Source organism: Arachis duranensis, chromosome 4 (genome assembly GCF_000817695.3).
Source record: "Arachis duranensis cultivar V14167 chromosome 4, aradu.V14167.gnm2.J7QH, whole genome shotgun sequence".
Taxonomy (NCBI): domain Eukaryota; kingdom Viridiplantae; phylum Streptophyta; class Magnoliopsida; order Fabales; family Fabaceae; genus Arachis; species Arachis duranensis.
Genome location: NC_029775.3, coordinates 95,779,154 through 95,802,773, shown reverse-complemented (window position 1 = coordinate 95,802,773; position 23,620 = coordinate 95,779,154). Strand labels below are relative to the sequence as shown.

Below are 23,620 nucleotides of genomic sequence, written 5' to 3'. Positions count from 1 at the left end.
GTTCTTTATATAAATAACTCATAAACATTACATATCATAACTTCTATCTTTTTTTTTTATAAAAATATAATAATAAAGCAAGAAAAACTATAATCTAATATATATCTAAACAACATAGTTAAGGATTTAACAAAAATTTTATAAATTTTTTCGTCTATCCTAAAAGGAGAAGTCTATAAAAAGATGAGAACATCGTCTTCCTAGGTTTTCAATAAAAAATTTAAAAATTGTCATTAGAGAATATGTATAAAAAAAATGAGTTTTCAAAAATAAAAATCATTGTTCATCTTATGAACCTTTTTAAAATAACAACAATTAATTATGTGAAATTCAAAGTTCTCTTCTTTAATATAAGAATTTCGAAGTTCAAATAATATCCTAATACAAAATCAAGTTACGGCCTCCGGCCCAACATATAAACAAATTTCGGCCTCCAGCCTAACATATGGACAAATCTCAGCCTCCGACCCAACATACAAATAAATTTTCACTTGGTCTCAAAACAGAACCAATCATAAGTACAAACAATACAAGGCAAAACAATAAAAAAAATAGTTACAGCAAGTACCATGATTAACAGTGAAACATGATTCATTATTAGATAGGCAAACCAAAACATTTAAGCACACCCAAACAATAGCAAACAAATGCAATATGATGCATGCTTGTTCTACTGGCCGTGAGCTCACGTGTCAGTTAAACTGTCAGAACCTGACACATCTGGTAGCTAATCCAGACATTGTCTCTAGGTTACGCATCCCTAGGAGGAACACAAACGAAAGAGAGTGTTTTTTCACATTGAAGGAGTGTGCCTTTCCACCTTACAACCAAAGAAAGATGTGAGAAAAAGTAATACGAAGGAGAAATCCTTTTCACCTTCCCCACATCCATACCACGACAAGAGAGGAAATTATTCATCCTCAATTTATCAAATCCGTGAGCGGGATAAACCCACCATCCTCACAACATCAACCATATTCACATTTAAATCTCAAACACGCAAGCGAGATAAGACCACATGTAGAACCTATGCACAATTACTCAAGAGGGGGGTGAATTGAGTATTGCAACAACAATGAATCTTTTTAATAAATTTAAAGACAATATACAAAAGTGTTATTGTACTAGTATTTTTCCAAGAGCTTAACTCAATTGCTAAGCATTTATAAGGAGCTTTTACTTTCCAATAGACACCAACTCAAATAAATTGATCAAGCTTTTCACCAATCGGACTTAAGCCACTCCTTAAGTACTTACGAAGCTACTTTACGATCACAATTTATTTGCTTAAAGGTAAAAGACAATAATATTGAAGAGATGAGTTTGGAGAGATGCAAACGCTATTTAGAGTGGTTCGGCACAATCCTTGTCCTACGTCCACTTTCTTTCTCAATCGCAATTGAGAAGTTCCACTATTGCCAAGCTTCAAGGTGCTCGCGCAAAACCTTTTACAATCCGAGTCCTTAGTTTCTAACACCTCACGGTATATGATCACCACTCGTATACTAACCCACTCCACTTAGAGATACCTTCTCTAAGATTTGCCTTGAGTACTTAGTATACCTCTTTGGTATCCTCACCGACTATAGTGTTTATAACTCTTGACTCAACCTTGGAGATCACACTCCAATTTACAAGGTGTACAAGAAAACAATTCTCAAAGAATTGTTGAGATGAAATGAGTGCTCTCTAGAAGAGTGTGTGATTACAAGTTTTAGCACTATTGAACCAATTGATATTTCTCTCTCAAATTGTGTATTATATCACTTAAAAATGTGTAGAATGAAAGAATATGAACAAGATAGTTTCCAAATACTCAAAGTTGTGAAATAAGGCTTCAATCCATCCATTTATAGATTCTCCAAACCTTAGAAACGTTGGGGAATTAATGGGATGGAGCATTTATTAGACTCCCCAAACCTTAGAAACGTTGGGGAGTTAGTGGGATGGAGCCTTTTTGTCAAAACTAGCCGTTTTTTATGTTTTTTAATCATTTGCATCGATGCATAACACTTTGCATCGATGCAAATGTGTCTTTGAAGCTGAAATTTGAATTTTCAGCTAGGTTGCATCGATGCAAACATCTTTGCATCGATGCAACAAGTCGTTGCATGCTTTGCATCGATGCAAACCTTAAAGAATGGCTTAAAATCACTTCAAAATACTTAGGATTGATCTCAAACTTGTTGGAGTCAATTCCTATGCTTTTGTACCTTTGAAAACAAGTTTTAAACCATTTGGCTAGCATCGAATTGCAAGATGTGCATATGATAATCAAAACATTTTGTGAGTGTGTGTTGAGAGATTTAACAATTGGTTCTTAACAAGAAGTTACCTAAGTCCTAAGACTCTATACTTGTCTTCAAATGTTGTGGACTTGAGTTTCTTGTTGTTGTTGTGTTTGCTTTCAACTCTTCATGCTTGTTCATTCAAGTTGTTTGTTGGTTTGTCTCTTCATGTCGTTTGTTGGTTTGTCATTCATCAAAACCTACGAATACAAATTTCGCATACAAGCAACATGATTTACACCACCGTCCTTACCAATCACATTCCAATAATATTCCCAATCAATCATGCTCAAAATCATAATCACTTTATAGTTTAACGAGCCAACTTTCATAATTCTCCATTTCAATTTTTATTCTTAGTTTCAAAATATTCTTACTTTCCTTACAACACTCCATTCAACACCTTTTCCTCAAATTCTTTTTCCTTTAAAATCAATACCACTTCTTTGTGATATTTTTCCTAAACCTTCGAAACAATCTTGTTTAAAACCAGTTCTTCTTCCATAAAACTCATTTTTCATTTGACCAAAATCGTCGAACTAAATTCAAAATTATTTCAAATTTAAATTTCTTTCAAAAGATTCAAAACTTATTTAACAGTCTTCAATAACACGTTCCTTCATATCCATTTGAAATTCTTGAGAATATAACTCTTAAATTAAATTTAATTGAATAAAACTCACTTTTGTTTTAAAACAAGTTCCCAAAACTGATTTTTCAAAACTAACTTTAACTCCACTTTAAATTCAAAAACTCTTTTCAGAAGATTTAAAACCATTTTAAATTCTCAATTATAAATCCTAATTGAAACATAATCACTTATTCTTTAATAATACTTAAAAACTTACTAAAACGTCTCAAAACATACTCCTTCTTTTAGTAAAGTCAAAATTAAATAAAATAGTTCTTTAATCAATTTTAACCAAAACAAAACTTTTAATTTTTTTATAAAATTTTGGTAGTATCTCCTCTAAAACTCAAAATTTGCTACCCTTCTCGAGTCCCAACTAAACTATTTCTCAAACTATTTTCAAATTATTTTCAAAATCAGACCAATTCTAATATTTCAAATCATTTACAATTCTCAAAATTATTTCCGATAAATTAAACAAAACTAATTCCAATATCTTAAATCATTCTATCATAATCCAGAAATCCAATTTAAGAAATTAGTCCAACAACAACCACCTCAACAAACTAAATCAACAAATTAGAATAACCAACTTCCTCAATAATTCAATAAATCAATAAGATAAATAATCACATCCATTCAAAATAGTTCAGTTTAATCCATAAGACTCACATAATTATAAAATATATTTTTCATATTAATATCGACTTGTACCAATTCTTGAAAGTAAAATGAGTTTAAGAAAACGCCCGTATCTTAAATAGTCGAACCCATAAAACCAAACGAATTCAAAAATTCTTTTTCTTACGGCCCGCAATAGTGGTAGTCGCAACCACAACTCGACTATATTTTTTGGTGGAACTTACAAAAAAAGATTTCTTTCTTTTCTAATTTTTTTTATATCCAAACAAAAAAATTTCATTCATTTTCCTTCTATTTTTTTCTTTCCTTTCATTTTTTTATCAAACCAAACAAAATGGAAAATAAGAGAAAAAATGAAAAAAATGAAAAGAACGAAAATAGAAAGAAAAATAGATTTTTTTGTGGTTGTTTGAATGAAAAAGAATTGAAAAAAAATTCTTTTATTTAGATGGAAGAAAAAGTAAGAAAAGAAAAAATTATAATAGAGTAAAATTACATAAATATCATTATACATATTATATATAGATTATAATTTATTAATATATTTAAGTCATTTTTTAAGAGAAAAAAAATATCCAAATTAGGTTGCAAGATTTTAATATATTATTTTTATTAGCAAAAATTATTTTTTGAAAGTTATCTTTTTTATTGTTTATTAAATGTCATAAATTATATTTAGGGAACGAAAATCATCTTTTAAAATAATACAATAACATTAAAAGTGGCTAGCATTTTTTTTATTATATGTGACAAAAAACTATATACAATTCTTGTAAAATATATAATAAAACACAAAAAGAGTAACAACGATTAGGAGAATAATATTTTATCACTATATGCCAGTTTCAAAAAGGCTAATTATTCATCGTTAGAGTCATCAATATATGCCTACTTCAAAAAATTAATTCTATATAGTTAGAGCTATATGCACACATCTACTTCAAAAAAAAGTTTTTTCTAGTTAAGAATATTAACACATGATTTATTTTTATTTGTACTATGCAATATATTCATTATTTTCAAATATTTTTAAATATTATGATTTTTGCACAAGCATATACACTAAATATAAATTAATACAAAGAGTTTATCATAATAAAATATTTTTTCAATATTTTTTTATTCAAACAAACAATCACTCTCAAAGTATCAACAAAAGGTGATTTATAACTATGTGTTGATATAAATAAAATAAAGAAACATATATGAAAAATACATGAAATAAACTCATATTTTATAGCAATACAAAATATAAAATCAATTATTAAAAATAATAACCTCAAAGTAACCAGAAATTAAGTTCATATAAAAATTATACACGTAATGATGAATGTTTTCTGAAAGTACCATATCTCTTAAACGAACACAAGCAATAGTTATAAAATGGAAAAGAGCATTCAGTTGCATTTTAGGTGGAATACCAAAAAGTTGGCACCTTTTCTGCTCAATTTCACATAAAAATTGATAATATTGCATTCAGTATGAACCTATCAAATCCAATTCAGTCAATATATCCGATACATCTGATTCACTAAAAAGGCGAGGCCTATTTTATTGTATAATAGCTAACCCTTTTTTAACCATTACAACTTGTCTTTCAATTAACGAGATTTATTTTTCGACAACCGAAATCTGCCCCTCAGCCACAGAAACTTGTCTCTCAGCTGATTCAACCTGCCTCTGAGCCATAGCAAGTTATTGCTCAGCCACATCATGTAACTTGCTAGAAAGATAATTACCCTCCTTTACAGCATTGGCCATGATAGTAATTTCCAATGCAATGCAACTTTCTTATATTGCGCCTCCAGAAAATCATTTATGGGAGACTTATGCTTTGTACCTCTTGAAGTTTAAGTCCCTCCTAATTAATTTGGCTGACTATGAAGGGCACATAGTGAATCTAAATTAGTAAAAAATGTAAGATTATTATGTCCCATATTAACATTTATGTCAGAAAACCTAGTATTTTCAAATGAGTCATTCAAGTCTACGAGATCTTTATCAAGTTGTTGAATCCTTTCTCGTAAAGTAGCAGCCCATTTATCAGTAGTTCTATCAGCTCCGAATAACTCCTTCAAAGTATCATAATACTTAATTTGCATTTTTTTCTATTTGTTTGCATGTGATTTCTCCTACATAAAAAAATGTTAAAATTACTTTTGACTAACTTCACCAATAGTATAAGTAATAAAAACAAAGTTTAAGATACCTTAATAAAATCTTGCCGCACTTCTTCTTCAACTTCAAACTTTCTAATAACAAGATTCCACGCAAATCCACTTAAGTGATGAAATAAGTCATATACTTCAATAAAATGATCTTTCAATGTTTTTGTTCTATTCTTGATATATTTCTTTGTTATATACGGGCCTATTGCTATGTTCAAAGTCTTCACAACATTGGCATATACTTTGGCTGTCTACGAGTTATCGTGTCTATTACCTTTGAATGTTTCTTCTACTAATGCATTCAACAACACTTCAACCATATCATCAGACCATCTTAACTTGTCTTTAGAAGGTTGATTAGTTTTTGTTGTTTTATTCTCTTTATTTGGCATTATTTAACCTATAACATTCCCTCAAAAAATTCAATTAAACAATTTCAAACGTAATCTCTCTCTCTCTCTCCCTCCCTCCCTCCCTCCCTCTCTCTCTCACTCTCTCTCTCTCTGGTTTCTAGCCTTCCGACGGTGACACAACAGTAGCAGCGGAAACTCCTCCCTCCTTCGTTCACGTTGCAGCGAAATATAGAAGTAGCAAAACTTCTTTCTGCTTCGATTTTTAAATTATTAACAAAAAATAAACTATTGTATTATAAAAAATTAAACTCAAATATACATTTAAATAATTTGTTTATACATCTAAAATTATAAAAATACGGGCTAATTATTTTATAACATATTCAAATAATCTATTTACACATTTAAATTTATAAGATTACACATCTAAAATTATAAAAAAATACGCTAATTATTTTATTAATACACCCAAAATTCATATCAAAATGATTTGTTTACACATCTAAAATTATAAGAATGCACGCTAATTATTTTATCAATATATCCAAATGATTTATTTACATATTCAAATTTATAAAATTACACATTCAAAATTATAAAAATATATGCTAATTATTTTATCAAAGCACCAAAAACTCATCAAAATAATTTGTTTACACATCCAAATTATTACGCTCTCTCTCTCTGGTACAGTAGGAGCATCAAGCAACTTTCTCTTCTCGAGTAAAGCTTCCTGCTATTAACACATCCAAAACTCAAACACATCTAAAATTAACATGAAACAATATAAACACACTTAAAATTAGATATTTACACATTCAAATTATATTAATATTATAAATTTCACATAAACAGAATAGCATAAAAAAATCTCAACACAAACTAGTGGCGGAACCACGTTCATGAAAAAAGGGACAATTGCCTCTTCCAAACTTCAAATTTTTTAATTTAACTCTCTTTTAATTTTTAATTTTTTTCTCTTTTTAGCTTATATTTTTTATGTTAGCCCTTCAAAAAAAAAAAATTTAGTTCCGCCTCTGACACAAACACAAAAAAAAAATACCTTAGATACATCTAATATTATGCATGGATAAAAAAAATAAAATCTTTTGCTATATTAAAAAGAAAAAAGAACTCCACTAACCCACAGATTATGAAAGAAATTATAAATTACAAATCAAATTGAATAATAAAAAAAATATTCTTGACACAAACACATCTAAAATAAATACCACACACATAAAAATTATACATAAATTAAAAAGATAAAAATTTTTATTAACCAAAAATAAAAATAGATGAGACACAAAATTTTACTAACCACTGCATACACACATCCAAAATTCGAAAGAGGCGGGACTGTTGAGATTCGTTAACGGAGGAGGCAATGGATCGACGGAGGTGAAGCAAGGAAAGAGACCAAGGATAAGGATAGGGGAGACAGTGGGTCGACAGAAGAGGCGCAGGGAGATGTGCGTTGCAAAGGAGGTGCACGTCGACGGAGTGGTGCGCATCGTGCCGTTGGAGGATATCGTCGCTGGAGAGGTGTGCGGCCCGGAAGAAGACAAACACGACGACAGATGAGGAGGGAAAGATGAACGCAACTTTGAATTTTTACTGAAAAAAGATTTACTATGAAGATCTAATTTAGAATATTTTAAAGTTTTATTTGAGATGTGTTAGTATTTACAATATTTGAATTTTAAATTTTAAATTTTAATTTTAGTTAATTTGTTTTTGGGAATTTATATTTAAATATAAAAAAATAATCAATCTATTTGGATCTATTTATTTTAATTTTTTTAATTAATATAATAAAACAATTAAATAAAAATTAATTTAAAAGATATCTAATCCTACTATATATATTTGTCTTAACATTTTCGTAGCTTCTTGTAAATTAAAATATAATTTTTTTTTCTTTCACCATGAGATAACTTGATAATTTCCGGGAATTGAAGAACGTACAATTAAGTCCAAGGGAGGCTGTATTTATCAATTATCATGAATTTTCATACGTAAACGTGTTGAAAAGACATTAAATATTTAACTAATATACCCTTTGATTTTAAAATTGAATAGTGATTTTCATTTGGTATAATTTCGGGGTTCTAACTTCTAAACATTCCCATTCAACTGAAGCTTCCGAAAGAATGAAGACAAAATGGCGGGTACTATTTCATTGGACTGAAACTCTATAAAACGGTGAAAGTGATTGGTAGTTTCCTATTCCTCTCATCAAAAGATAACTATTGCGAATAAATTTTGGTATACTGGGTATATATTACACAATTCAAAGATTTAATTTGGATGAAATTTCAATTAGAAAGATATTTATTCAAAAATTTAGTTATACATTAATGCAATCAATAAAATAGTTTGATTCAATTACTATCTAGAAATCTTTACAAACAAAATTATTTAATTGAGTAAATTATAATTTTGATACATAATTTTTTTAATTGTTCATAGTATTTTTCTAATTTGATTAATTAAAGATTAATTTGGCTAACGTAAATTGACACAGATAGATAAAAGTATGTGTCTCTTAACTATCTCTCCTGAGTTTAATATTTACTAGAGGATGAGAATAAAAATTGCTTGCTTAGAAAAATCCTGAGTTAAGAATTAATTTGGTTTGTTATGAATTTGAATTTTATTTAAGTTTCTGTCTCTGATAAATAAATTATTGCATATACAAAATAGAATTTAAATTCTCAATACTTGTTTAAGTGGACGAGTAAATTGATCACTCGATTAATCTAAATTAATTATAATTTTGTTACATAATTAGTTCATAGTAATTAAACTCTAAATTTATAAGTGTAATTTTGTATCAACTCTCTTTTGGATAGGACTCACAATGACTAAGATAGGATAAATTTTAGACTCCATTATAATCCTTTCACATAACATTGTAGGAGATGTTGCTAAACCAACCCACAGTTCAGCCAGCAAATTTTTGAACTAAACAATTTTAGCTTCACGGTGGAAGATCTACTAATTGTATTTTGTTTTTTATAAGTCTAGAATAGAATATTAGTACCCAAAAAAATATAGAAACCAGAAACAGATCTTTGATCCTCAAAATTTGACGCCCAGTTAGCATAAAAAAATCATAAAGCCTGAAATCTTAGCATTTATAAAAAATTAGGCCCTGATCCTTTGTACCCTGTAAATACCGAAGGATCCGTTTCACTGCTTTTCAATGAGCCAATTTAGGAATATGTATATACTGGCTCACTTTACAAACAGCAAAGGACAAATCAGGTCTAGTAATAGTTGCATAATAAAGAGATCCAACAACAGATAGCCTGGGATCTTTAAAATTCTCAGGACCCATGCTTGTGTTGCAAAGAGGACAGCATGGGAGTTGGCATAAGATTAGCACACTGCATTTCCACTTTTGAAAGGAGATCAGTAACATATTTAATTTAAGACAAATATAATTTATCTGCTGACCTGATCACTTTAATGCCTACAAAATAGTTCAAGTCCCCTAAATTTTTTAAAGAAAATATGTTATGTAGTCTCTTAATCATACAATCAATTTCAATAGCATCATTGTCTGTGATAATATTGTCATCAACATAATAAAGAATATAAATAACAGAATTAAAAGTGGTTCAGATAAATAAAGACATATCAGACTTTGAATTAGAAAAACCAAAGGTTTGTAGAAAGGTTATTCAGTTTTAAAAATTATTTTCTTGGAGCTTGTTTAAGACTATAAAGAGATTTATTAAGTCTACAAACCTTTGACTCAGCATCTATTTCAAAACTCAAAAATTGTGTCATATAGATTTCTTGATGCAAGTCTTTATTGAAAAAAATATTATTAAAATCAAATTGACGTGTTACCCAATTTCTGGATAAAGCAATACTAAGAACTAACCTGATAGTAACTAGCCTAATCGTTGGGCTAAATACCTAGTCAAAATCAAACCCCTCATTTTAATAAAAATTTTGGGGCACCATACGTGTTTTCTATTTCTGAATCTGTCCATTGGGCGCGTTTAAATTCTCTCTAAAACTCAACCTTATCTTATTTGTGAATTAAAAATATCTCAATTATAATTCTATTCGCATTCTAAAATTTCACTACTACTGACTTGATCCACAATAAATTAATTTTTTCAATTAAACATAATATTTAATCATTCTGTAATTCATATAAATATTAATAAAACAGAAATACAAAATTAAACCCGTATTAAAATTAAAAATAATAAATTATATTGAAGTCCTTATTAAAATTACAAAAATAAGAGGATGTAAATTTGACCGCCATCAATTTTATTATATATTATAATATATTAAGAGTGCATGTTGGTCGATTCGAGTTAGATTAGATTTAGACCCGCACCTGACCCTACAAACAACAATAACAACAATAAAGCCTTGTCTCACTAAGTGGGGTCGGCTACATGAATCAAACGACATCATTGTGCTCTGTCACGTCATGTCTATAGAGAGACCATTTACATGTAGATCTCGTTTGACCACCTCATGGATGGTCTTCTTAGGTCTTCCTCTGCCTTTCGCCCTTTGTCCATCTTCCATATCATCCACTCTCCTGACTGGATGTTCTATCCGTCTTCTTCTCACATGTCCAAACCACCTGAGATGCGATTCAACCATCTTTTCCACAATGGGTGCTACTCCAACTCTCTCTCTTATATCTTCATTTCTTATTTTATCCAATCACGTATGACCACTCATTCATCTCAACATCTTCATCTCTGCCACACTCAACTTATATTTGTGCTCCCCTTTAGCCGTCCAACACTCCGTACAATACAGTATAGCCGGTCTTATAGCGGTGCGATAGAATTTACCTTTAAGTTTTAAAGGCACTTTTTTGTCGCATATAAAACCAGATGCACTCCGTCATTTTGACCAACCTGCTTGGATCCTATGATTTACATCCTGTTCAATCTCTCCATTATCCTGTATGATGCACCCAAGATACTTAAAACTTTTAACTTTTCCTAGGATGTTTTCTCCAATCTTCACCTCTATATTGGGGTTTTTCCTTCTCAGACTGAACTTACATCCCATATATTCCGTCTTGCTACGGCTTATGCGCAGACCATACACTTCTAAAACTTCTCTCCATAACTCCAACTTCTTATTTAGGTCTTCTCTTGACTATCCCACGAGGACGATATTATCGGCAAAAAGCATGCACCATGACACAGGCTCTTGGATGTGCTCTGTGAGTATTTCCAAGACTAATGTGAAAATGTATGGACTTAAGGATGATCCCTGGTGTGATCCTATACCAATAGAAAATTTCTCCGTCACACCACCTTAAATCTTCACACTAGTTGTGACTCCATCATGTATGTCTTTAATTGTCCGAATATATTCGCACCTGACCCTACGCGCAACTTAATCTGCTTCGTTCTCAATCCGACCTGCTACAAATCAAATTGTTAACCCTGTTTAAATGAATTAGATCGAATTGAATATCTGTGAATAGAATTAATATTGCTAACCATACTCATGGATTTAAAACTTTGATGCGAGGGACTCTTAATTATTAAAATAAACAGAATGTGTTATTTATACGTAAGAATTTCATGACTCAGCTCTCTTCCTGTTTTCTCATGTGTTCAAGAACTTGCAAGGCAACCTTAAAAAATGTTATATTGAAAGAGAAACTTTCATAAATAAAATAATAATTATCTCTAGGTGCTATAGCTACTTCCTGTAAGCTGGCTCTTAATTTGTCTCCACTTTGTTCATCAGCATTTGCTTTTGCTATAAATACCATACACTGTTATTAACCAATTACAAACCAAACTCATCCAAACTGAAACAAGACCCTCATCCGCTGTGGTATATGTGTTGAATATATCCAATTAAAATTAATTAAAAAAGAAAAAAAAAGAAAGAAAAAAAATAAAAGATGATGCAGTCTAATGAGATTCTTCAATCTCCATCATCACTCTTTGATGAGCCATATTATTATTATGGGTTGAGTAGCATGGATGAAGATGGTGATGATTGTGGATTCAGTGCCATATTCAACACTTGTTCATCAGAAAACACCATCTTCACGAATGAATGTGATCATCACATTCAATACACAATCGATGATGAAACCTTGCAACTCCAAACCTTGATCCATGATTTCCCAATGAAATTCCAGGATCTGACTCACCAATTTCTTGAGAGTGAAGGAAGCATCATCCCTTCACAAGAAGCATATAGTCCCACCCAGTCATTCAATTCAGACATGTCCTCATCATCATCGACACCACTGAACTTGCCTCAACCGAACACGCAAATCGAGAACCACTTGATCCTACCGCACTTGGTGGACGCCATTGGAGAAGCCTTGGAGAATCGACACAAAGCGCTCGCTGAAGAGATCTTGAGATGCATCAGCAACAAACTCAGCCCTCTCTCCCAAATCGTTGACGAGCGCCTCCACTTTTACATGTCGCTAGCAACCGCCGCAAACAACGGAGACTATTTGAAAGGGGAAGCCTTGAAGAACTCTGACGCTGCTTTCAGGGCATTCTATCAAGGAACCCCTTTCGGCAAATTCGCTCACTTTGTGGCCCTTTCTGCAATTATTGAAAACATGCCGCCAGAGTGTGATGCCGTACACGTGATGGACTCTTACATGGGAATTGGGATCCAATGGATTCCAATGATTGAGGCCATGGCTCGGAGGAACATAACACAATTCAAATTGACATCAATCAGTTCCGGTCATCATCAGCAAGGGCATGATGGTAATTCCACTACTCCTTGGATTTCTGAGGAAACTAAGAGGCATCTCTATGAGCATGCAAGATCGTGTGGATTGAATCTGAAGGTGGAGGAAAAGGGAATTGAGGAACTTGTTGGTGAGTTGAAGAATGTGAAGAAAAGTGGTGGCAGTGGCATCAAAGAGTTTTTGGCCTTCAATTGCATGCTTAACCTGCCACATATGGCCAATAGAAGCAGCAGAAAACAAGCCATGGAATTTCTGAAGCTGGCTAAGGATTTGATCAATGGCTCTGGGAACAAGGGAATCATCACTTTTGGTGATGGTGATGCGTTTGAGAAACTCAAGACCAGCATGAATTTCAAGGCATTTTTTTATGGTCATTTGGTGCATTACCATGCATTAATGGAATCAATTGAGTCATGTTTCCCAACAAGTTTCTCAGAGGCAAGGACTCTTATAGAGTCCCTATTTGTGGCACCTTATGTGTCTCCTTTTGCTTGGTTACAAAATTGGCAAGAGATGGAGAGGGATTCTCCCCATGTTCCTGGGGAAGCTGAAATTGGACTAGAAGGTTGCAGATTGAGCACAAGTATTTTAATGGAAGCAAGAGAAATGTTGAGAGGTAGTGGAGGTTCGTATGAGACAAGGATTGAAGGGCAAAATGGGAATGAAATTGTTCTGGCATGGAAACGAACAGAACTAGTGAGAGTTTCTGCTTGGAGAAACTAAAGCTAATAATAGCTAATTAAAGGCCAAGTACATACCACACAGTTTTTTTCTTTCTTTTTTCGCATCAGAAATCTTTTGGGCATTCATTGTAAGATAGTGGATAGTTTAATGTAAATTAATTTGTACAGATTCATATATGTATATGTATATGTTTATTCTGTATATGTCTTCTTTCACCATAAAATGAACACAATTTTTAAAGCAATCAAGCGTTGAAAACTATTTTTTCTTTGGCACCAATAAAATATCACCTTTAAGCTTTTACATCTTTTTTTTCAGACATTACGTTCCTAAACATAAAAAAATCTTTGAATGTACTTTTCTATAATCTATTCAAATTAATCTTAAAATGCATCATGAAGAGTTGATTTTATTCTTTGGCTTGTAAACTGCTGAAGTTACGAAGCCGGGTTATAACAAGTAAAAATAGCATCAAAGAAGTTCCAATGAGAAAAATATGATTTAATGAAGTAAATTCCTAGTATTTAATTCATGATCTTCTGTGGCAGAACATAGGTCTTGACCTCCTGAAAATTAGTTATGATCATCATATTCTTAAAAATGATAATCACAACTTAGGGTGTTTATGGATTAAACTGGAATTAATTCGATGTAAAATTAATATATATGAATTTGTAAGTTTTTTATATTTTTATTATAAAAAACGATTTTTGAGACAAGCCGGATGACTCAAAGCATAATTCAAGTCTGATTCAAAAATAACATGGGATAAAAATGATAAATTTAAACACAGTAAAATATGCCTTGGATCTGATCCGGATTTTGGGTCGGTCCAAATCTTGAACACGCCTAATCATGAAGCAAACTTTTGCTTTATTTATTGACTGTTCTTGATATACATGCATCTTTCTCAGGGACTCAAAACATCAATTGAGCTCATGTTAAAATTAAAGGGGTTACAGAAGATGTTAGATTCCATTTGACTGAGGCCAATGAAGGAAAATCCATGATCTATGATCTGATATTAGCAAATTATTTCCAGAAAATGTCCATCCTACTAGAAAATTGGACTTAATAAAGGATAATTATCATAAAAATCATCCGTATATATAATAATATTATTATCTCATGCAAGCTTTGGCAACTGTAGAACATAGAAGTTAATTTTAATACAACTTCTGCCTGGCTTTTGTACGTAATTTGTGCATTTTCCAGTTTTTGCAGATTCCTACCTAAGAGAGAAGCACGTAAGAGCTCACACGCAACCAAAATATGAATCGTGAACCTTAAATTAATTATTTATTATGTCAATTAATAAAGCCATTAACCAATCATGGACTATTTTTCAATGTGTTGGAGATGGAACAAGGAAAGAAGGCCCTAGTAGTTTTCCAAGTGTCCTTCCTATTTTCTTAACTACAATCCAAAGTACATTTTTTTTATACATCTCATTTTGGCATATGACTTTAAACAGGTAACTGAGTAATGGCAACAAAATATGAATAGAATAAAAAAAAGGAAAGAATAAACTAATGGCTACAAGATCAGGCCAGTCAAAGAGAGCATAATTAGTAAGAAATCACCTTGATGCCTTGTATGCTACAAGAAAACAGATTCAATTTTCACTACCAATGCGAAATTAGGTATGCTTTATCAACCATGCTATGTGTACAAAAATCAGCCACCAAATTAGTCACCTGTATAAAATACATGCTGAAATACAAAATACACATTAAAAATAAGTTGAACAATAAATGTATTTATACACAAATACATAGTAACTGATTTAATAGCTGGTCTTTTATGTGCACATAGCATTTCTTGTGTTCTATATGTACCTCTAAACATTCAGTGCGCCGAGAAATATAACCTAACATTAGTAAAATGATTAGTGCAAACCTAGACTTTGATGAAAAGAAAAAAAAATTACTTTCAAATATCTCCTTTGATACTTTTACTAGTCTTGTGAACTGATGAACAATGCTTCTTGTTTTTCAAACTCTGCTGATGCTTCTGCACTTTTGTGGAGCATGTCATCACAGGGCTCTTTATAGCACAAAGCTTGTGCTTCATACGCCAAGGGAACAGAAGTTGAAGGCCACAACCCTTTGGAGAAGAAGCATATGAGTGCCTTGAATTACTGCAAGTATCACAACCTTTCTTATTGTAACCATTGTTTGGAAAATGTGCAGAAGATGATGCTGCCAATGCAGTGGCATCAGGGAGAAAGCGATTAATCATATAGCTTGAACATTGATCAACATTAGATTCTGAAAGCTTTAATCTCAACACATCATTGCTGCTACTGTGATTTGTCTCTGATTGTTGGACAACAATGTCTAATGCCTCTGATAAAGAAAAAAGTTCCATAGCATCTGAATAAACTTCACTATTCTTCTTGTTCTCATTATCATCATCGTCGTCATCATCACCATCACAACCATCATCTTGATCAAATGAAAGAACAGCATTACCTAAGTCAGCTTCAGCTGCTGCTCTTGGAAGATGCTGAAGGCAAGGTGGTAATTGGAGCCGAGGCGTTTCTACATCTCGGTCGTGGATGTTATTGCTCCTCTCTTGGTTTTTCGGCTTGCCTGGGGCTTGCTCCCATGAAAATGGAATACTTGTGCTTTGTAACATACTAAGTGATGTACCTGCAACAACTGAATTAGCAAGACGCCTTGTTGATAGAAGGGGTGCATTGAAGTTTAACATTCTGCGGCATTCCAAATCCATGGTCATAATATTTTGTTCTGCTTGTTCTTCCATTTTTGGTAAGCTTCTATAACAGCAACAACGGAGAAGATATTTGGGGGAAGAAAAAAATAGGAGGATATGAAATCAAGTTAGGTGGAATACATAAAAGCAGTTGAAACTATGGACCTCTCATGAAAATCATTAAAACTAAAGTCTTGCTTTAAATTTGTCACAGGTGGGTTTAAAAGCCCCCTTCACGTGGGAAGAGAAACAACATACCAGATCTTTTTTTTCTTTTACAGTAAATATTTGAAGGTTATAAATTCACATTTTCAATAACATTTAACAAGGTAACATGAAGCTAATGTAAATAATAAAAAAATGGCATATGAATTTCTCATGTACGAATTACATATACACATCCACATTCCACACCATTCAATTTTCACAATTTTTAACATGATCTGATTGATCTGAACAGGATAGAAGAATCCTCTTCCCCAAAAATAAGTGCATATAGTAGAAGTTGGGGAAAAAGAACAAAAATAAAAGGAAACAGTCGAGAATAATTGAGCGCATGACAAATCCTATAGATGGTGATGGAGATAGCAGTTTACGTAGAACTTATCACAAATACAATTGAAATAGCTGAGAAAAAAATCTGTTTATATAACAGAGTGGCAAAAGGTTACAACTTACAGCATGATGTAAATCGGCAATTGCTCAGCCAAAAATATGGTGGCAAATACTGAATCTTTTACATGACAAATTGACTTGTATATACAAGTTTTGTCTAAAACTTTATCACCATTCTTACAGGTGAGGCCTAGTCAAGAATAGCAACAGCAGCAGCTGTTTGCTCCCCTACTTTCCATTCAGTTTCAATCGATCCAAATTATGTCTCTAAATTCTCTTTTCCTTCTGTATTCTGCATCTAGAAGGCCAGCCTATGAGAGCGATATATATAGACCATACTCTTTCTAGAGACCATTCAATAGATAAATAGAATTGATGATTACCAGGCTGTTAGGTGTAAAATGGTGCAGGTCAACAAGAATAGCATTGTCCCTTTATGGTTGAACAGCACAATGAGACATTGAGACACTGAAGATAACAATGTTAGTCGCCTTCCTTCTGAGATGGACTCTCAGACTGTATTTCAGTCCCACTGTCTCTCTCACTCGCTCTATCTCTTCCTTAGTGCACCAAAGATATTTGTGTCCTACCATGTCCACATATTTTGTGTCCACGTATTTTACACTAACCAAATGCAACCTAGAGGACAAGGAAAACCTGATTATTGATCTGTGATTCTCTCACTTTTGTTCATTAATTTGCTCTCGTGCTTTATTACGGAGATCTAATGTCTCAGAATGGCCAGGATCAAGACAAAGGGCAGCTTCACAATCCTGGACAGTAGAAGCATAATCACCCATTGAATCATAAAATGCTGCTCGAAGATGCAAAAGTTGCAGATCTGGCTTGAAATTGATGGCCCTTGAAAGCTCCACTATTGCTTCATCTTCCTTGTGATCATCCATCAAAACTGATATACAGAGGTTGCATGTCAGTAAAAGTTGTGGGAGCAGTTTACTAGCTGGTTTCAATGATTTAAGACTTAATCATGATCACATCCAACAAACATGAAGTTCAGTATGAGCACAGTACAATATTAAAACAATAAGGCTCTAACAAATTCGGTCATCAAATGAGAATAGGATCACACTGTTAGGGACTTGGGTATTATGGGGTGCCCAAAGTCCCACATCGGGTAGTATGGGATGCTTTCCACTTTCCTTAGATACTTAAGACACACACAAAAGATTTGTTTGCTCTCACACTTCGTAAATAACTACCGCTGATAAGATAAACAAACCCGAAAATGAACATTCCCATTTGCCCTCTCCAAGAAAGACAAGTAGGTTAAGCCTCTCTCTGTATTATCTAGTTCGAGTTACTTCATTCCTCACGAACACAAAAACATGAGAACTACAATAATATTCCTTCAACAATAACATTGTATAATGCTGATTTTCAAATCACAAGTGTGCAAGATCCTTTTTCATTTATCATAACCTTACACCATGATGTTTTGAGGAGATAACATAATTTCTAATACAAGCATATATGTGGAAGTCCAAACCATCATTAGTTGGGAAGAGGAAAGCTTTATAGTGATTTTGATACTCATTGATCTTATCAAAAGCAAATGTTTTCTCAAAGCTAAATCTTCCATGCATAAGTTTTTAAGTAGGCCTTAAGAGTTCTACAAAGCTAGTATAAGAAAAAAAAATAGCAAAATTCAGGTTGGAAAACATTACGGAAGATTTCAGAATGCCTGAAATTAATTAAATCACCACACTACAAGTACAACTGACCAGGATCTGCTGTCTGCCGAAACTATGATTTGAACACAAAATGGCTTACAATCACAACCAAACTTTCCTCCACCCTTCCCACTTCCACAGGTTTAAACAGTAAACATGTAAGGAGAATAACACAGAATAATATAACAAGTTGATTGGACTTTACCTGCTGCCCTATATCTGTAAGGATAAGTCCGTAGAGGATCCAACTGTGTTGCCATGTTAAGATCATTCTTTGCCATATCACGATCACAATATTCTGAACGCTTCTCATAAGCTGATGAATTGTTTTGGGCCTTTGCAATTAGCTTTGTCATCTCGTCATATGCAGCTTCGTTCTGATTTTTAAGATGATATACACGTGCCAAACCCTGATGTGCTCGTGTATGCTTGATATCGAGAGCATGCAAGTAGCAGTTGGCAGCAAGGTCCAGCTTTTCACAATCTACGTAAACACTCCCTAAATTATTTAGTGCCTACAATGTAAAATAATGACACAAGTAAGTTCATCATTTTAGCACTCAAATAAAATAGAAAATGATCTATTTAATCTGAAAACGATATTACACTTACTTGTCCTTTACGAAGGACATCTGAAGGACATCTAAGAGCTTCCTCCAAGAGATCGATCACACACTTTGAAGACTCAGAATCAAGACTTGAGTCAGCTAATACATAAGCTTTGAGAAAGAAAGCTTCAAATGATCTTTGTATAGAAATGGACTCCTCAGCCTTGGCTAATGCTTCTTCACGACAACCGGTATCATACAATATCCATCCTTCATAGACAAGTCTTTCATGTGCAGAAGTGGAATGATTTCTAGCTAGGCGTAAACTACGCATGGCTGCCTTTTGAGAATTTAACCTGCATGATTGAGGAACATTAATAAGGAAATACCATGATTGAATAAGTTATGGGATAAATAATGGATGACTGAAACTCCAATTAACTATCTTACATGGACAAGAAGCAAAATTTATTAAAACAAGGTCATATACAAGAAATCTAGTTATGAACAAGAAATATACACCCCAATCATCTGATAAGTCTCCCACCGAGATATCAGCATCCACATATCTCACAAACAGGATATGATAACAACTATGCCATGAAGGCATGAATCACCTCTTCAAAATGTTTAAGCTCTTGAGTAGAGCATGAATGGCTTTTATATGGAAATTTAACCCCCTCATGCATGGGTTCTTTGGCTAGAACCAAGAATAATACACAGGTCATCTATCTTGTGCCGAAATTCAACTTGGCAGCAAGGATTGAACTCTAAATCGCTTGATTAAAAAGGCTGTGATAGCATGTTATGAACGACCTCTACCAAAACAAAAATGACACTTGTATCATACTAGAAGTATATTATCTGGATCAAGACCAAGAAAAATGTAAAATAAAGCAAGGAAAAGTTGCATTTGATAGCATTATTCATCCAATTATTATCTTCACTTGTCTGCTTCATCCTATTATCTATTTATCTTCATTGTTCATCCTTAAATGAGCTCTTAAAAATTATAAGGCAAGCTAAATGATAACATCAAATGATACATGAAAGAGACAACTAAAGCTGCCTTGCTTAATTTCCTTACCTATTATCTTGCCTAGTTTATAATGGACACATAACACAATTTCCTCTAATTTTGACATAGTACAAAGTCACCAGTCACAATAATTAAGCTAAGCAGCCAATAGCACCATGAGTTCCATGCATAAATATCCAGTTCAAACTTAGAATAATTCAAAATACAAATCTGCCCATACCTAGCCATGATTCATTGACACAAATAGCATAGAAGTATAAAACAAACATACAAAACAATTCCATGCAAAGAGATTTCATGCCAGTAGAGAATATGGAGTTAAATAAATTATATTTGAATCAGCACAAGAGCTCAAGCTCACCTTAACAGGAGGAGAGATTGCCGAAAACATAAAATACTTTTCCCAGGGTCATTTTCTAACATCTTATGTACAACAGCCAAAGAACCAATATCATCAACAGAAGACCATCTATCATACAACTGTATCCAGCAATCAGCTTGGCTCCACTGCTGAGCAACAGGGCGGAGGAGCTCTACCAAGTGGTCACCACGCATATTCCCATGGAACATCATATAGTTTGGATCCAATGTCAAGATTGCCCTGACATCTCTTAGAGCCCCTTCATAGTCCTTGACAGCAATCAAGAACCATGCTCTGAATTCAAGGCAGTCTGGAGAAACCTTGAATCCAATTATTTTATTGATTTCCGAAATGGCAGCTCCGATATTTTTCTCCTCCAGCAAACAAACAGCCCGGTATTTATATGGAAATGAAAGAGTTGGATCTAATTCAGTGGTAGCGACCAAGTCTGCCATTTTCTCCTTTCCAATGCAATACAAAGACCTTTCTTGATACATCCAGCCAACTGGTTTATAATCAGATATAAGCGAGTTTACCATCTTGTACGATGAATATGTGTGACCACACTTATACTTGGCCCTTGCAACACCAACTAATGAATAAATATGTCCTGCCTCAACGGCAGCCTCAAACCAACGCTGTGCATCCTTGTATTCTTTCCTCTCAAGCAATACAACACCTAATTGGTGATAAGCTAGCTGCTTCTGCCAACCTTTCACCGCGCACTCTCCTAGTCTTTCCAAGAGCATCACAGTCTTATCAGACTTCAACTCTCCCTCCATTGCAACCTGGCTTAAAAAATAATACAACAAAAATGACGCATGCCGAGCCATAGCCAATCTATCCCTACCCTCTGGACTACAAAACAATTTAACAACATTTGCACGCTGCATTGAACTGGGTAGCTCTCTCAAAAAAACCTGCAAACAAGCTGCCACAAGCAGATGCGCGGCCTCCTCTAGCGCATAGTCAATCAGCAACATGGCATCTTCCATGCCACACACCAGAGAAGCCAGATGAGCATCACACGCAGACTTCATCTCATCACAGCAAAACTTATTTGCAAATGAAAGCAACTCTAGAACAACATTAGGTGTAAACCCATTCAGCCTCCTAGTCCTACTAAAAAGCTCAGCAGCCACCATTGCCTCAACAGAAATCCCATTCATTGAGAAGTTTATCTTCTCCTTCCTAGAGTCGAGGAATTCGCCATGCAACATTGCCTCAAACGGCCTCGAAAGTGACGCCATACAGTGTCTCCTACACCTAATTTCACTATCACCAATGCAAAACCACAATTCAACATCATCGTTGGAAGTTGAACATTCCTCTAAAAGCTCTTTATCATCACTACCAATAACTTCTCTACCCGAACATGAACACCGATCTAACACTGATTCAGGATCATAGCCTGGAATTAAGCTTGACCTGGGGCATTCAAGGTTTCCTCCACAACAATCTATTGCCGACGATCCAACGAGCTCATCCTCCCTCCTCTCGTACCGAAGCCACGACGAGAGCACAACCTTGTCGTTCACCTCTACAGCGTGCCGCCGCGCCGACCGGAGGCTCTGCCGGAACAACTTGGGGTCCTGCAGCCCACGGAAAATAGCTGCCTCCTCCAAAAACGCCTCCGATTTCGCCAATTGGTCACAATTCTCGACTCTCCGATAAACCTCGGCAAGCGTTTTCACGAAATCGAGGGACTTCAGAGAAGGCTCGATGGAAGGTTCTAGAAGCTCAGAGGTAGGCAGGCCATGAGGAAGAAGGAGGAGGCTCTCCAAAACGACGTCGCATGCTGCTGCCTTTGTTGATGCTGCTGTTGTGGTTTGGAAGCTCCGACCCTGTTTGGTTTGGGTGTGGGCTTTGGCTTGATCGTGAAGGAGGTGCTGGTGATGAAGATTCTCAACGCCGCCACCGTCTGCGGCGGCTCCGGCGGCGGAGGGAGAAGTATCAAGCACGTGGACCTGAGTGCCTTTACAAGCGTCGATGATCTTCAAGCTCCGAATCGAAGTGAAGATGTTGTTCTGCATCTTCTTTTTCCCCCCAATTTGACCAAATTTGGAAGCTTTAACTGTCAAGATTTCAGAAGGAAAAGCAAATATTTAAAAAAAATAATTAAAATAATCGAGGATTTAAATTAGAGAATCCTAAGATGGATTCTGATTCTCAGAGAGGAAGAAAGAGAGAATAAAATTGAGTTTGGAAAGATTAGATGAATGCAAATGAGGGGGAAAAAGGAAAATTGTGTTTTTTGGTGGGGGAGGGGTTTAGATCACCTTCTTTTGTGTGTAATATACTAGCAGAGCAGCCACATAGGTTATTGTTTAGATTTAGAAAGGGTAAGATTAATTTAAAAAAAAATCTGAATTGTATTAAATAATATCAAATTATCAAATAAAAATGGTATATATAACTTAAAATATGATGTTTAGCAAAAGAATATGATTATAAAAAGCGACAAAAAAAATATAAACATAATATGAAAAATATAAACATAATATAAAAAATATATCAGACAATTTTAAAATATTATACAATTAATTAAAATAGATTACATATTTTAACTATTATATTTATTTATATACTCATCAAAATGACAATTTAAAGATTTGTCAAAAGTAAAATCTAACTGAAACCTAATAATTTTAGGGTTATGATCTTTAACTTTATTTGAGTCATTTAAAACATTGATATTATGATAATTGTTGTCTTTCACAAGTCGAAGAATTGAACGAATTAATATAATAAAAATCATATGCATAAGATATATTTAAAGAACTATTACAAATATAATTTACTATGAATTCTGTAGTTTATTTTACCAATTTAAATAAGATATTTTGTGTTTTTTTTTTCTTTTACTATCTAATTGTACATTCTTGAATTATAACAAAAATTCTGCATATGTTCAAATCCAAAATACAAAAATAAAGTAAAGTTAGGCTAAAAGTGAAGAAACTAAATGCTTCTTCTTTTTCAATATAAAATCAAAAGAAAAATTTTTAAAAGATTGATATCCAAGTATTCAATTTGTGAACAGAAACTGGTAAATCATTACAGAAGATAGTGCTTGAACTTGAGATAGCATTATCTAAAGAATCAAAATACATATGCACACCATAACTTTTTTCTAAAGGAATGTGTAG

At 33.4% G+C, this 23,620-nt stretch overlaps 3 protein-coding genes across 3 annotated transcripts; 1 reads left to right on the top strand and 2 right to left on the bottom strand.

Moving 5' to 3' along the window:
* Positions 1-11,996: 11,996 nt before the first annotated feature.
* On the top strand, positions 11,997-13,538 carry LOC107485006 (protein NODULATION SIGNALING PATHWAY 2-like). Its single transcript, XM_016105545.1, has one exon. The coding sequence runs from the start codon at positions 11,997-11,999 to the stop codon at positions 13,536-13,538; it is 1,542 nt and encodes a 513-aa protein (XP_015961031.1).
* Positions 13,539-15,431: 1,893 nt separating this feature from the next.
* LOC107485023 (uncharacterized) lies at positions 15,432-16,268 on the bottom strand. Its single transcript, XM_016105560.2, has one exon. It carries the CDS (start codon positions 16,266-16,268, stop codon positions 15,432-15,434), a length of 837 nt encoding a protein of 278 aa, XP_015961046.1.
* Positions 16,269-16,841: 573 nt separating this feature from the next.
* On the bottom strand, positions 16,842-22,758 carry LOC107485038 (ethylene-overproduction protein 1). The gene is made up of 4 exons (XM_016105571.3): positions 20,472-22,758; positions 19,136-19,427; positions 18,729-19,038; positions 16,842-17,742 (listed from the first exon to the last, which is right to left on the bottom strand). The coding sequence occupies exons 1-4, from the start codon at positions 22,502-22,504 to the stop codon at positions 17,513-17,515; spliced, it is 2,865 nt and encodes a 954-aa protein (XP_015961057.1). The 5' UTR covers positions 22,505-22,758; the 3' UTR covers positions 16,842-17,512.
* Positions 22,759-23,620: the final 862 nt, after the last annotated feature.